At 51.7% G+C, this 14,294-nt stretch overlaps 1 protein-coding gene across 1 annotated transcript; it reads right to left on the reverse strand.

The window, feature by feature from the left end:
* Positions 1–5,096: 5,096 nt before the first annotated feature.
* On the reverse strand, positions 5,097–7,393 carry UPK2 (uroplakin 2). The gene is made up of 5 exons (XM_031652891.1): positions 7,191–7,393; positions 6,612–6,743; positions 6,301–6,439; positions 5,976–6,046; positions 5,097–5,560 (listed from the first exon to the last, which is right to left on the reverse strand). Exons 1-5 carry the CDS (start codon positions 7,264–7,266, stop codon positions 5,424–5,426), a joined length of 555 nt encoding a protein of 184 aa, XP_031508751.1. The 5' UTR covers positions 7,267–7,393; the 3' UTR covers positions 5,097–5,423.
* Between the last annotated feature and the right edge of the window lie 6,901 nt (positions 7,394–14,294).

A 14,294-nucleotide genomic window follows, 5' to 3' on the forward strand; every position in this document is an offset into this window, starting at 1 on the left:
GACATTTATCCAAAGAAAATATACAAATAATCAATAAGCACATGAAGAGATGCGTACATCATTAGAGAAATGCAAATCAAAACCACAGTGAGATACAATTTCATACTTCATAGGAGGGCTTCATAAGATGGCTGTTAGAAAAAACAAACAGGCTAGGTACCGCGGCTCACACCTGTAATCCCAGCACTTTGGGAGGCCAACGTGGGTGGATCCCTTGAGGTTAGGAGTTCCAGACCAACCTGGCCAACATGGCAGAACTGTCTCTGCTGAAAGTACAAAAATTATCCGGGAGTTTTGGTGGACACCTGTGATCCCAGCTGAGGCAGGAGAATCACTTGAACCGGAGAGGCAGAGGTTGCAGCGAGCTGAGATCACGCCATTGCACTCCAGCCTGGGTGACAAGAGTGAAACTCCGTCTCAAAAAAAAAAAAAAAAAAGAAAGAAAAAAAATTTAAACACAAGCAAAAGAAAACGGTTTGGCAGTCCCTCAAAAAATTATGCATAGGATTACCATATGATTCAGCAATTCTGTTTCTGATTCTATACCTAAAAGAACTGAAAGCAGAGACTTCTATACCTAAGAGAACTGACAGAAAGAAAGACAGAAAGCAATATTCGCATACCCATGTTCACAGCAACATTATTCACAATGGCCAACAGTCAAAGAGTGGAAACAATGCAAGTGTTCATCAACAGATGAACAGATAAACCAAATATGGGATATCTATATGATGGAATATTATTCAGCCATAGAAAGGAATAATGCTGCTAGGTGCAGTGGCTCACACCTCTAATCCCAGCACTTTGGGAGGCTGAGGTGTACGGATCACTTGAGGCCAGGGGTTCAGACCAGCTTAGACAACATGGCGAAACCCCATCTCTACTAAAAATACAAAAATTAACCAGGCATGGTGGTGCACACCTGTAATCCCAGCTACTCTGGAATCTAAGCCTTTTTTTTTGAGGCTCTGTCTAAAAAAAAAAAAAAAAAAAAAATTCTGATACATGCTAAGAACATGGATGAACCTTGAAGACATTATCCTTAGTGAAATAAGCCAGACACAACAGGATAAATTTTGTATAATTCCTCTTATATGAGGTACCTACAGTGACCTAAATTCATAGTTAAATGGTAGTTTCCAGGGGCTGAAGGAGTTAGTAGTGGAGAGTTATTGTTTAATGGGTACAGAGTTTCTATTTGAGATGACGAAAAATTGGGGAATGGACAGTGGTGATAGTTGTACAATGTCAGTATACTTAATGCCACTGAAATGTCCACTTAAAACCAGTTAAACTAGTAGTACTTTTTTTTTTTTTTTTTTTTTTTTGACAGTCTTGCTCTGTTGCCCAGGCTGGAGTGCAGTGGCATAATCTCAGCTCAGTTCACTGCAACCTCTGCCTCCCAGGCTTAAGCGATTCTTGTGCCTAAGCCTCCCAAGTAGCTGGAACTACAGGCACACACCACCATGCCCAGCTAACTTTTTGTATTTTAGTAGAGATGGAGTTTCACCATGTTGCCCACGGTGGTCTCGAACTCCTGAGGTCAGGCAATCTGCCCGCCTCCCAAAGTGCTAGGATTACAGCTGTGAGCCACTGCATCTGGGCAAAGTAGTACATTTTATGTTATGTATATTTTACCACAATTTTAAATAATGTGTAGGTGGGCATGGTTGCTCACATTTGTAATCCCAGTGATGGCATCATGCCAGCTGCAGCAGGGAACTACAGCTGGGGCTGCACACTCCATGGAGCCAGTGGGAGCCCTGCCCCTTCTGAGTTGGGACAGGAGCTCCCTGAGCCACTGCAGCCATGCAAACATAGCTGCAGACCAGGCTTCCTGCTCTATCTAGCAGGCAGAAGCCCTGCCCAGGAGGCTACAGCCGCCCGAACCGCAGCTGTGGATCTTTGCCTTCCTGTGCTCTTGGGGGAGCCCAGCACAGGCAGGATCTGCCCTCCCGGGTGCAGCTGCAGACCTGGGCCTCCTGCTCCAGGAAGCAGGCAGGAGCCAGGGACAAGCAGTAGTCCTGCCCCTTCTGAGTTGGCAGGGTGGGAGCTCCTGGGTGCAGCTGCGGCCACCCTCCCAGGCACAGGACCCTGGCGTCTCTGCACCTTCGAGGGCCCTAGGAAGCACCCCCCCACCCTGATCCCCCATCCCTGCAGGCTTATGGGTGTCTGCTCCCACCGCCTGGCCTCTCTCTACTCCCAGCACCTGCTCCGATCTCAGAAAGGAGGGGAGTTGGGGCCAAGCCCAGGGGTCATGAATGGCAGTGGGAGGGGATGGGGCCCCCAGTAAGGCCCCACCCTCAGGCCAGGGAGGGCCTGAAGGCTGGGGGCTGGGTTGCCAGTCCCACTGACCGGAGTGGGGACTCATGGTGCCTCTTGTGGGCTTGCCCCTGGCTTCCTATGGACCTTTCTCCCCTCTAATGTCCATAAAAGCTCTGGGCTCAGCCAGAGCAGGGCAGAGGATGGCCAGAGGATGAAGAGGGCAGAGAGACGATGGGACCTGATGACCAGTTGCGGAAAGGAGTACCCTTTCTTCCAATAGCAGGAGACCATGGGACAACCAGTTGCAGAGGGTGTACCCTCTCTGCTGAGAGCTGTGGAGATGACCTGCTGGCAGAGAGGAGTTACCCTCTCTTCTGAGAGCTTCAGAGACCTGCAGAGATGTTGGAATGACTTGCCTGCAGAGAGAGCCACCCTCTCCAGGGCCTTCTCTCTGCTAGGAGCTGAACAGCCCTCCAAACTGTTCTAACTCTAAATAAAACTCTTCCGCCTGATGCAGTGGTTCACACCTGAATCCCAGCACTTTGGGTGGCCAAGGTGGGTGGAGCACCTGAGGTCGGGAGTTCGAGACCAGCCTGACCAACATGGAGAGAGACCAGCCTGACCAACATGGAGAAACCCTGTCTCTACTAAAAATACAAAATTCACCGGGCTTGGTGGCACATGCCTGTAATCCCAGCTACTTAGGAGGCTGAGGCAGGAGAATCGCTTGAACCTGGGAGGCAGAGGTTGTGGTGAGCCAAGATGGCGACATTGCACTCCAGCCTGGGCAACAAGAGCAAAACTGTCTCAAACAAACAAACAAACAAACAAAAAACCCTCTTCTTCACCCTTCACTTGTCTGCATACTTCATTCTTCCTGGATGCAGGACAAGAACTCGGGCAAAGACATCATGGCCACAGAAGTTTCCAACCAGTAAAGTTGACACCCCAGAGATCCTGTTATACCAGTACTTTAAGAGGCTGAGGCGAGAGTGTCACTTGAGCCCAGGAGTTTGAGACCAGCCAAGGCAACATAGTGAGATGCCATCTCTACAAAAAATTTTAAAAGTTAGCTGGGTATGGTGGTACACACCTGTATCTCTAGCTATGCAGAGACCTGAGGCAGGAGGAACGCTTGAGCCCAGGATTTTGAGGCTGCAGTGAGCTAAAATTGAGACACTGCACTCCAGCCTGGATGTCAGAGTGACAGAGCAACACGGGGTTTCGCCTTGTTGCCTAGGCTGGTCTCCTGGTCTCAAGCAACCCTCCTGCCTCTGCCTCCCAAAGTACTAGGATTACAGGCATGAACCACCATGCCCGGCTTGCTTTCTTTGCCTGCCTGTCTGCCTGCCTTCCCTCCCTCCTTCCCTCCTTCACTCCTTCCTTTCTCTCTTTCTCTCTCTTTTCTTTCCTTTCTCTCTCTCTCTCTCTCCCTTTCCTTCCTCTTTCATGCACTTTCCCAGCTCTGTCCTTCTCTTCAGAGACTGGTTCATTCATTTGTGCATTTGTTTGTTCAGTTATTCAGCAAGCATTTATTGAGTACCTACTGTGTCCCAGGCACTGTGGAGCAAGGTCCTTGGGAGCAAAGCAACTGCTTACAGTCTGATGGGAGAGACAACCAAATAATCACACAAACACATGGTTATAAACCATAGTAATGCTGTGAAAGACAGAGAATGGAACCCAACCAAATAGCAGAAAATGTCAGAAAAGGCCTCCCTAGAGAATGAACAGTAAGCTAACTATGCAAACTGGAATGGAAGTGTGGCCGGGGCGGTGGGGGGAGTGCCAAGATCAGTGTGGGCATATGAAATAGTTGTGTAAAGGCCCTGAGGCAAGAGGGAGCCTGGGAAATTGGAGGGAACCTGTTAGCTGAGGAACAGTTGGATCAGGCCTGGCCTTGAAGGTCTTTACCCTAAGTACAATGCAAAGATCATTGATCCTTAAAAAGAATACATTATATACTGCAGAGGACAAAAGTGAAGGAAGGTGGCCACTCCTGCCCTTTTCCCTCAGTACTAGGCTGTTTCACTCTTGGCCCACTCCAACCAGGGTTCCTCTGCTTCCCCTCCAACCAGGGTTCCTTTTAGCCTGTTCTTCCCTCCCCATGACCCGATGTTCTCAGGTCTCAGCCTGGTGGCCTCGTCTTTGTCTTTTTATTTTTTGAGACAGGGTCTCACTCTGTCACCCTGGCTGGAGTGCAGTGGTGTGATCTTGGCTCACTGCAACCTCTGCCTCCCAGGTTCAAGTGATTCTCATGCCTCAGCCACTGGGATGAGAGCTGGGATGTGCACCTGCCAGAATACCTGGCTTTTTTTTTTCTTTTTTTTTTTTTTTTTTTTTTTTTTTTGATATTGAGTAGAGACAGGGTTTCATCATGTTGGCCAGGCTGGTCTCAAACTCCTGACTTCAAGTCATCCAACCGCCTTGGCCTCCCAAAATGGTGGCATTACAGACATGAGCCACTGCACCTGGCCTGTCTTTTCCCAGACAGATCCTCTCCTCTTTTCCCCAGCACTTCCCTTGCTTGTCCTGCCCCCCACCCCCACCCCCAGGCCTCCAGGCCTCAACATATGGCACCAGTCCCAGCTTCTGCCCTGACCCACACCCCTGGTTGGGTGGCCCACTGTGTGCTGTGGATGGTGTGGCCCACTGTGTGCTGTGGATGGACAGCCCTGGTGTGTCTCTGAGAACTCTGACTCCTGGGTTCTTATCTCATCTGACCCCTGCCTGCCTCACGGGAAAAGCAACTCCAGGCTGTGGGACAGGGAGGACACCGGGAGCACCTGCAGGTTTGAGCCAAGGTAAAGCCCACTAAAGGGAAACACACGTGGCAGATGCAGCCTCAGCCTTTATTATAGGGACTTAGTTCACTGAAGGATGGGGGAATTATTAATGGGGGTGTTTACAGTGGTAAAATGGGAGGAAAGTCAACTCTGACAGGAGTAGGGTGAAAGGAATAACAGAGTGTTGGAAGGTGAGGCACTGGGGGCAAGGAGAGGGACAGAGGGAGTAGAGGGTTCTGGGGAAGAGGAGGGCAGGAGGAGGAGGCAAGGGCACCAAGGGAGCCACAGGCCTGGGGCCTAGGAGCAGGTGGGCTGGGGAGCTGGATGGTGCCCTGGGCTTCCTGGAGAAGCCGCTGCTCCGGGCAGACCTCCTCACTTGTGGGCACCCAGTGCCAGGGCAATGATGAAGCCTAGCACCAGCAGGAACATGGTGACGGAGAGCAGCACTGTGATGACCACCATGCCCCCTGTGTGGGCCATGCCCAGCCCAATGGATTCCATGTTGCTTCCTGTCAAAAGAGGGAGAGGGGAGGCCACTGTGGGTGGGAGAGGCCCCTAGCCTGCCTGAGTCTCACAGCCTCGCACTCATCCAGCCAACAGACTGCCCAACCAACCAGCCAGCCAACCATATCAACCAACCAACCAACCAGCTGATGGATCCAAACACCCATCACATAGACATTTATGAAGCATCTCCTACGTCAGCCGCTGAGGAAAGGTTAAGAACACAGTCCCTGCCCACAAGGAACCTTTAGCTGAGTGTGCAGTAGCCATGCCGAAGGCTCTGTGCTAGGATAAAGGTAAGCAGGGGCCCTGAGGGCGCACGGGGAGGCACAGGCAACCCAGACTGGGGATGAGGCAGAAATGGCCAGGGAAACTTTTGTGGCCGCTGAGATGGGAAAGGAAGGTAGGAGTGTTACTTACGAGGGAGTGTGGACATTGGGATCTCTCTGCTAGACTCAGTGGCTGTTCCCTTCTTCACTAGGTAGGAAATGCTTTTGTGGTGGGTTTGGGAGAGAGTGGAGAACCCTCAGTGAGTATCTGGGACTTACAGGAAGAGGGACTCCAGCCTGGGCCATCTGCCCTCACAGCTGTGTCTCCCCAGTTTGCATTCCTCCACTAGAGGCCCAGCTTTCGCCCCCTTTTGCTGTGCCCTCACTCTCTCCCCATGCCCACCAGATCTCCCCCACACTAGCTTCTCTTCCTGCACCCCCTTCCCTAGGCGCCCCAGGCTGGACCCGGTACCTACTAGTATTTTGTTCCTGGCACGAGGTTTGTCACCTGGTATGCACTGAGCCGAGTGACTGTGAAGCCAGCACCACTGTCCACCACACTCACTAGTTCCCTGCGCCCACGGCACGGAGGCACCACAAAACTGGACTTTACCACTGGGCAGAAGTGGGGGGAGGAGAAGGCTGGGTCAAGGTTCTGGAGGCCCCAAGGAGAAGGGGCAGCTTTGAGAGTGCGGGTGCCCCAGGAGAGGGGTGGACAGGAAGGCATGAATGGGGAAAGGGGCACAGGGGGTGTCGCAGGAAGGGGTGGCAGGAAGGGGTAGCAGACCTTTGCTGTCATTGGCTCTCCGGACTGTCAGTGTGGCATTGCCTCCTGTGAGGTGACAGGGGGGCAAGGCAACCAGCAGGCTCTCCGTTAGTGCCGGGGACAGCAGACCAGAGAGGCTTGAGATGTTGAAGTCTGATGGGAGGCAGGAGAGAGCTCCAATGGGGATTGGCCCCCTCCTGGCCAAGAGATCTGGCCCTGTCCCATTGGAGTCGTCTCCCTTTCCACTCTGTGAACCCTGGGCAGAACAGCCAGGCCTGTGCCGGTATGACCACCAGGTGGCAGGCTTGGGCTGCAGAAGCTGCACCCTCCACCAAGCGGTCCCCAGAGCCAGATCCTGGATGCCAGGAGCCAGGCAGCGCCCAACCTCACCCCTACCTGCAGCCTTGGGGGATCCTTGCCCTCCTAGGTCTGGAGGAGGATCAAGAGTGTACCCTGAGCCCAGTGTCTGATACCCAGTCACTGCCATCACCAGCTCTGACTCCCAACTGTCCAGACCTCTCTTTGAGAGCCCTGGAAGGTACAGTGCTCCCTGTCCAGGCCCCCAGCCCCCTTCCCACCCCTGCCAGAGATGGAAGAGACCTGCAATCCCTGGGGACAGCACAGCCAGCAGAATCAGGATCAAGGGCAAGGTCTGGATGGGCAGCAGGGGTGCCATGCTGGGCTGGGAGGTAGAACAGGTGCTGGCAGGCTGGGGTTCCTGAGGCAAGTGAGGCCCTGCCCCTGGGATGGCTGATTTTGTCCTGGGGGTGGGAGGGGCCAGAGGGGAATCCAGTCCAACCTGCCCCTTGGGCCCTATGGCCTCAAAGGGGTAGGGGGAGCAGACAGGTTTTTCAGGATGGGGAGCTGGCCCTCAGGCCAGGAAGGGGGACGCCCTGGCTGGATCCTGGTGGCGTAGCCAGCTGCCGAGAGCTGGGTAACTAAGGTGGGGAAAGAAATCACCCCTTCTTCTGGGACTCCTGTGTGTAAGGTAGTGTTCCTGTGTGCACGGGCATCTGGAGCCTGTCGTGTCCCTGGGGGACTGCTCCCCCAATGTGGTGGGTGTCTTTCCCCACCCCTCAGAAGGGTGATGAGTTTGGAAGTTGCCCCAGTATGTAGGAAGAGAATACTCCAAGGGGCTACTGAAAGGGCCTTGAGTGGGCAAAAATGGGAGAGAAACATTCTGGTGGGGAGGGGCAGCAGACCAAGGCTTTTAATTATTGGAGTGCACTGAGGCTCAGGTACTGCTGCTCTGGGAGAGGCAGGGGCTGTGGGGGCCAGGGAGCACATGTGGTTTCAGATTCCTCTGGAGGGTGGGGATGAAGGTGGCCATAGAAGACTTCTGGAGAGACCAGAGAGACAGATATTGACCCGGCCAGCAGGGGTAGGGGGTGTGCACAGTCAGCCTTGGGCAGCAACCATTTGTTGAACTGAGAATGAAGGAAAGAGACCTCGTAAGAGAACGGGAAAAAGAGAGAGAACTTTCTGACTGCCTCCTCCAGCCCTGGGCTACGTCAGAGAGAAGCAGAGGAGTTCTGAGCAGAGGGAGGGGAGAGGAGTCAGGACTTCTTCTGGGCCCTGGGCAGGGGTTCTGTGTGCTCCGTTGTAGGCCTACAGTCATCCTGGGTGGTAGATGGTATTGACTTCCTTTTGTAGAAGTAGAACTGAGGCCAGGCACGGTGGCTCATGCCTGTAATCCCAACACTTTGAGAGGCCAAGGTGGGAGGATCACTCGAGGCCAGGAGCTCAAGACCAGCCTAGGCAACACAGAGAGACTGATCTCTATTAAAATAAAAAAGAGATCGGCCAGGCATGGTGGCTTACGCCTGTAATCCCAGCAGTTTGGGAGGCTGAGGTGGGCGGATCACCTGAGGTCAGGAGTTTCAGATCAGCCTGGCCAATATGGCGAAACCTCATCTCTACTAAAAATACAAAAACTAGCCTGGCGTGGTGGCGTGCGCCTGTAATCCCAGCTACTCAGGAGGCTGAGGCAGGAGAATCGCTTGAACCTGGGAGGTGGAGGTTGCAGTGAGCCGAGATTGTGCCTCTGCGCTCCAGTCTGGGCAACTGAGTGAAACTCTGTCTCAGAAAATTGAGAGAGAGAGAGAAGTGGAAACTGAGACTCAGACCATAGAGTTACTTGTGGAAAGTGGAATACCTTGTCAGGAGAAGCTGTAGAACTTCCAGAATCCTGAGAGCTGTACAGAGACTGTTGCTGTATAACCGTTTGCTCTATGAACTATTCTATCTTCCTCAGTCCCAGGGAAGGTTGGGGTCCTGGTAGGAATGTGAGGGAGGTTGTGTCCTTACCGCCAAGGTGGGAAGGGTAGGCTCAAAGTTTGGGGTGAGTGGAGAATGACAGTAAAGGAAGAACTCATGGGCCTAAGCAGAGAGTAGGAGGGTCTTAAGCCAGGGCTTCTCCAAATTTAATGTGTATATGAATTACCAGGGGTCTTGTTAGGATGCAGCTTCTCATGCAGTCATGTGATGGGTCTGGGGTGAAGCCTGAAATTCTGCATTTTTTTTTTTTTTTTTTTGAGACAGAGTCTCACTGTGTCGTCCAGGCTGGAGTGCAGTGGCGTGGTCTCAGCTCACTGCAACCTCCGCCTCCAGGGGGACCCGAAAGCGGTGCTACTGCCTTGGCCTTCCAGGTAACTGGGATTGCCAGTCCTTGCACCACCACCGGCTAATTTTGAATTTTTAGTAGAGACGGGGTTTCTCCATGTTGGTCAGGCTGATCTCAGACTCTTGACCTCAGATGATCTGCCCGCCTTGGCCAAGTGCTGGGATTACAGGCGTGAGCCACCGCGCCTGGCTGCATTTCTTTTCTTTTCTTTCTTTCCTTTTTTTTTTTTTTTTTTTTTTGGAGACAGAATCTCTGTCATCCAAGCTGGAGTGCAGTGGTGCGATCTCAGCTCACTACAACCTCATCCTCCGGAGTAGCTGGGATTACAGGCGCCTGCCACCACACCTGGCTAATTTTTTTTTTTTTTTTTTTTTTTTTTTTGGGGAGGCCAGGGTCTCGCTCTGTCGCCAGACTTCAGATGCAGTGGCCGGATCTCAGCTCACTGCAAACTCCGCCTCAGGTTTATGCTATTCTCCTGCCTCAACTACTCCCGAGTAGCTGGGACTACAGAGCCAGCCACCTCGCCCGGCTAGTTTTTGCAGCGTATTTTTACCCCAGTAGAGGCGGGGTTTCACCGTGTTAGCCAGGATGGTCTCGATCTCCTGACCTCGTGATCATCGTCTCGGCCTCTAAAGTGCTAGGATTACAGGCTTGAGCCACCGCGCCCGGCCGGCTAATTTTTTTTTTAGACGAATTTCACTCTTGTTGCCTACGCTAGAGTGCAATGGTGCAATCTTGGCTCACTGTGACCTCCGCCTCCCAAGTTCAAACGATTCTCCTGCCTCAGCCTCCCGAGTAGCTGGGATTACAGGCTTGCGCCACCACGCCCAGCTAATTTTGTATTTTTAGTAGAGATGGGGTTTCTCCATGTTGGTCAGGCTGGTCTCGAACTCCTGACTTCAGGTGATCCACCAGCCTTGGCCTCCCAAAGTGATGGGATTATAGGCATAAGCCACTGTGCCCAGCCACACCCAGCTAATTTTTGTATTTTTAGTAGAGATGAGGTTTCACCATGTTGGCCAGGCCAGTCTCAAACTCCTGACCACAAGTGATCCACCCACCTTGGCCTCCCAGAGTATTGGGATTACAGGCGTGAGCTACCGTTCCCAGTCAATTCTGCATTTCTAGTGACTTCCCGGTAACACTGATGATGCTGGTCTGATGATGTGGTCTCCAGGCTACACTTGGAGTTGCCAGCTGCTCTATACTGGTAAACACCATCCCCACCCCCAACTGGATCCTCTTCCACGGACATCAGGGATCAGGGCAGGTGTTCCTTCCCAATCTGCCCGAACAGGCTGCTTTTGGGTGAAGAATTTGGTTCTGGTTTTCCTGCACCTTGGCTTTTGATTCCACCACCACTGCACAAACTGAAAGAGGATCTCTTGCACATTAAGGAGAACTTGGGAGAGAGGGGACCCAGGGTGAGGGGATCTTCCTGGTACTCCTCAAAACCTGTCACCCACCAGTAAGTTGTTTACACTTGAACTTGGGAGGTCTTTCTCCTCATTCACAACCAAGAAGCAGAAAGAAGAGGTTGGGTTTATTGCAGGGTGGGTTGCGTTGGGTCCACTCTTAAGCCCCCATCGCCATCTAAAATTATGAGTGGGACAGAGTGGGGTAGGGGAGGGCAGATCTCTGACCAGATTTTAAAAGGATAAGAGGGCCCTGTGCCTTTAAGCTCTCCCTTCTCCCTCCAATCCCCCACCCCAGCCTTCCCCACCCCAGCCCTCCCCAGGTTTCTGGAGGAGCGGGGAGTTGCGTCTTCTCCCTGCCCTGCCGAGCTGCTCACTGGCTGCTCTGAAGGCTGTGCTTTGCAGTCTCCATGGAAACCATTAGTTGCTAAGCAACTGGAGCATCATCTGTGCTGAGCTCTCGCATCTAATTATCCCATCACAGCGGCCGAGAAGGGTTTGGGGAGCTGAGAGGAGGGGGAGGCCAAGCACAGGAGCAAGAGGATAACTCTTTTAGCAGAGCAGATTCATTGACAATGCTGAAGTCATTTAAAGCCACAGCACCATGTTCCTCTAGAGGATTTCCCAATGGCTTGGAGAAGGGAACCAGGGCCCCACATGCCTGAAGTCTCTGTCTTGGACCCACTCTTTCTAGGCTGTCTCCTCCTTGGATTCTTGATTCTAAACTCTCTTGAGTTCCCTCCCCTGCCTCCTTTCTTCTAAATCTGCTATTCAAGTACTCCTATTGAGTACCAACTATGTCCTTGGAACTGCACTAGCCACCAGGAATATAAAGGTAAGATAAGTTTCTGCCCTCGGGGAGCTCTTAATAGCTCTAGTCTGCTCAGCCTAGAAGACTATCTCCTAAAACACACTTCTTCTTTCTGGACTGTGGTACCTTTTTTTTTTTCTTGAACTATGGCAGTTCTTCAACCAGGAGAGCTGGGATCAGAACCCAGGTCTGTTTGACATGGCCAGGGTTCTCCTTCCAGACTGCCACTCTCTGCCTCCCAGTCAATTAGAAAAACATGTATATTTGGCTGCACGGGGATGTCAGCCTCTGATGGCTGCTACTGTTCTCTTGTTGATGAGATACCACATAACTTTAGGTGGACCTCAATGTTCTCACATTTAAAATGGAAGACTTGGCCAAGCACGGTGGCTCACGCCTGTAATCCCAGCAGTTTGAGAGGCCGAGACGGTTGGATCACCTGAGGTCAGGAGTTCCAGACCAGCCTGGCCAACATGGTGAAACCCTGTCTCTATTAAAAATATGAAAATTAGCCGGGTGTGGTGGTGCACACCTGTAATCCCAGCTACTTGGGAGGCCGAGGCAGGAGAATTGCTTGAATCCAGGAGGTGGAGGTTGCAGTGAGCTGAAATCACGCCACTGCACTCCAGTCTGGGCAACAGAGCGAGACTCCATCTCAAAAAAAATAAATAAATAAAAAATGGAAAACTCATCAGGCACAGTGACACATGCCTGTCATCTCAGCGCTTTGAGAGACTGAAGTAGGAGGATCACTTGGGGCTGGAGTTTGAGAGCAGCCTGAGTGACATAGCAAGGCTCCATCTCTACAAAATTAAAAAAATAAAAAAAGATTATGACCAGGTGCTGTGGCTCACAGCCTGTAATCCCAGCACTTTGGGAAGCCAAGATGGGAAGATTGCTTGAGCCCAGGAGTTCAAGACCAGCCTGCGTGACATAGTGACATCTTATCTCTTAAAAAAAAAAAAAAAAAAAAAAGGCCTGGGGCACGGTGGCTCATGGCTGTAATTCCAGCACTTTGGAAGGCTGAGGCGAGCAGATCACAAGGTCAAGAGTTCGAGACCAGTCTGGCCAGCATGGTGAAACCCCGTCTCTACTAAAAATACAAAAAATTAGCAGGTGTGGTGGTGTGCACTTGTAATCCCAGCTACTTGGGAGGCTGAGGCAGGGAAATTGTGTGAACCTGGGAGGCAGAGGTTGCAGTGAGCCGAAGTTGCACCATTGCACTCCAGCGTGGGTGACAGTGCAAGACTCCATCTCAAAAACAAAAACAACAACAAAAAAACAGGCCGGGCACAGTGGCTCACACCTGTAATCCTAGCACCTTGGGAGGCCGAGTTGGGTGGATCACCTGAGGTCAGGAGTTCAAGACCAGCCTGATCAACATGGTGAAACCCCCTCTCTACTAAATACAAAAAATTAGCCGGGCGTGGTGGCACATGCCTGTAATCCCAGCTACTTGGGAGGGTAAGGCAGGAGAATCACTTGAACCCGGGAGATGGAGGTTGCAGTGAGCGGAGATCACGCCTTGCACTCCAGCCTGGGCAGCAAGAGTAAAACTCCATCTCAAAAAAAAAATGAGCTGGGCATGGTGGCACATGCCTCAGTCCCAGCTACTTGGGAGGCTATGGCGGGAAGATGGCTTGAGCCCAGGAGTCTGAGGCTTTGGTGAGCTATGATTGCACCACTGCACTCCAGCCTGCGTGACAGAGCAAGACCCTGTCTGAAATACAGGAGATCAAACTGTGACAGGTATAAAAATGGTTTAAAATAAAGGTGTGGAAGAAATGTTGGAGATCATTTTCATAATCCTAGGAGCAGCCAGGGATGGGGGAGTCCTGGAGGACTGGACTTGGAGGTAAGATGTGGTGCTCACCAAATGTTGGCCCATTGGGAAGTGGTGGCGCCTCTATCCTTGAGAGCTGAGGCTGGAAAATGCTGTGAGAATGAGAAAATACCAGTCATTCAGGGTTGGAGGAGACCTGGGTGCTCCATTTTAAAAAATGTAGTCACCTTGCATGGTGGCTCACACCTGTAACCCCAACACTTTGGGAGGCCAAGGCAGGTGGATCACCTGAGGTCGGGAGTTCGAGACCAGCCTGACCAAACATGGAGAAACCCCATCTCTACTAAAAATACAAAATTAGCCGGGCGTGGTGGCACATGCCTGTAATCCCAGCTACTCGGAAGCTGAAGCAGGAGACTTGCTTGAACCCAGGAGGTGGAGGTTACAGTGAGCTGAGATTGCACCATTGCACTCCAATCTGGGCAACAAGAGTGAAACTCGGTCTCAAAAAAAAAAAAAAAATGTAGCCTATGATACAACCACTTACCCCAAATCATCTTCCAGCTTTGTGACTTTTGCCAAGTTACATACCTCACTAACTGCTCTGAGCTTCAGCTTCCTCTGCTGTAGAAAGGGTATAAAACCAGGCCGGGCGTGGTGGCTCATGCCTGTAACCCCAGCACTTTGGGAGGCCGAGGGGGGCAGATCACAAGGTCAGGAGTTCCAGACAAGCCTGGCCAACATGGTGAAATGCCATCTCTACTAAAAATACAAAAAACTAGCTGGGCGTGGTGGCAGGTTCCTGTAATCCCATCTTCTCGGGAGGCTGAGGCAGGAGAATAACTTGAACCCGGGAGGTGGTGGTTGCAGTGAGCCGAGACCACACCACTGCACTTCAGCCTGGGCAACAGAGCCAGATTCCGTCTTAAAAAAAAATGGTATAAAGTCAGTCTCATAACCATTTATCTTTGACAAACCTGACAAAAACAAGAAATGGGGAAAGGATTCCCTATTTAATAAATGGTGCTGGGAAAATGGCTAGTCATATGTAGAAAGCTGAAACTGGATCCCT

Source organism: Papio anubis, chromosome 12, assembly GCF_008728515.1.
Source record: "Papio anubis isolate 15944 chromosome 12, Panubis1.0, whole genome shotgun sequence".
NCBI classification, from domain to species: Eukaryota; Metazoa; Chordata; class Mammalia; order Primates; family Cercopithecidae; genus Papio; species Papio anubis.

Coding starts and splice junctions, on each gene's coding strand:
- UPK2 (XM_031652891.1), bottom strand. CDS start 7,266: ATGGCACCCCTGCTGCCCATCCAGACCTTGCCCTTGATCCTGATTCTG. Junction 6,744..7,190: donor GCTGTCCCCAGGGATTGCAG/GTCTCTTCCATC, acceptor GCCTCCCATCAG/ACTTCAACATCTCAAGCCTC. Junction 6,047..6,300: donor GTGCCAGGAACAAAATACTA/GTAGGTACCGGG, acceptor CCACCACAAAAG/CATTTCCTACCTAGTGAAGA.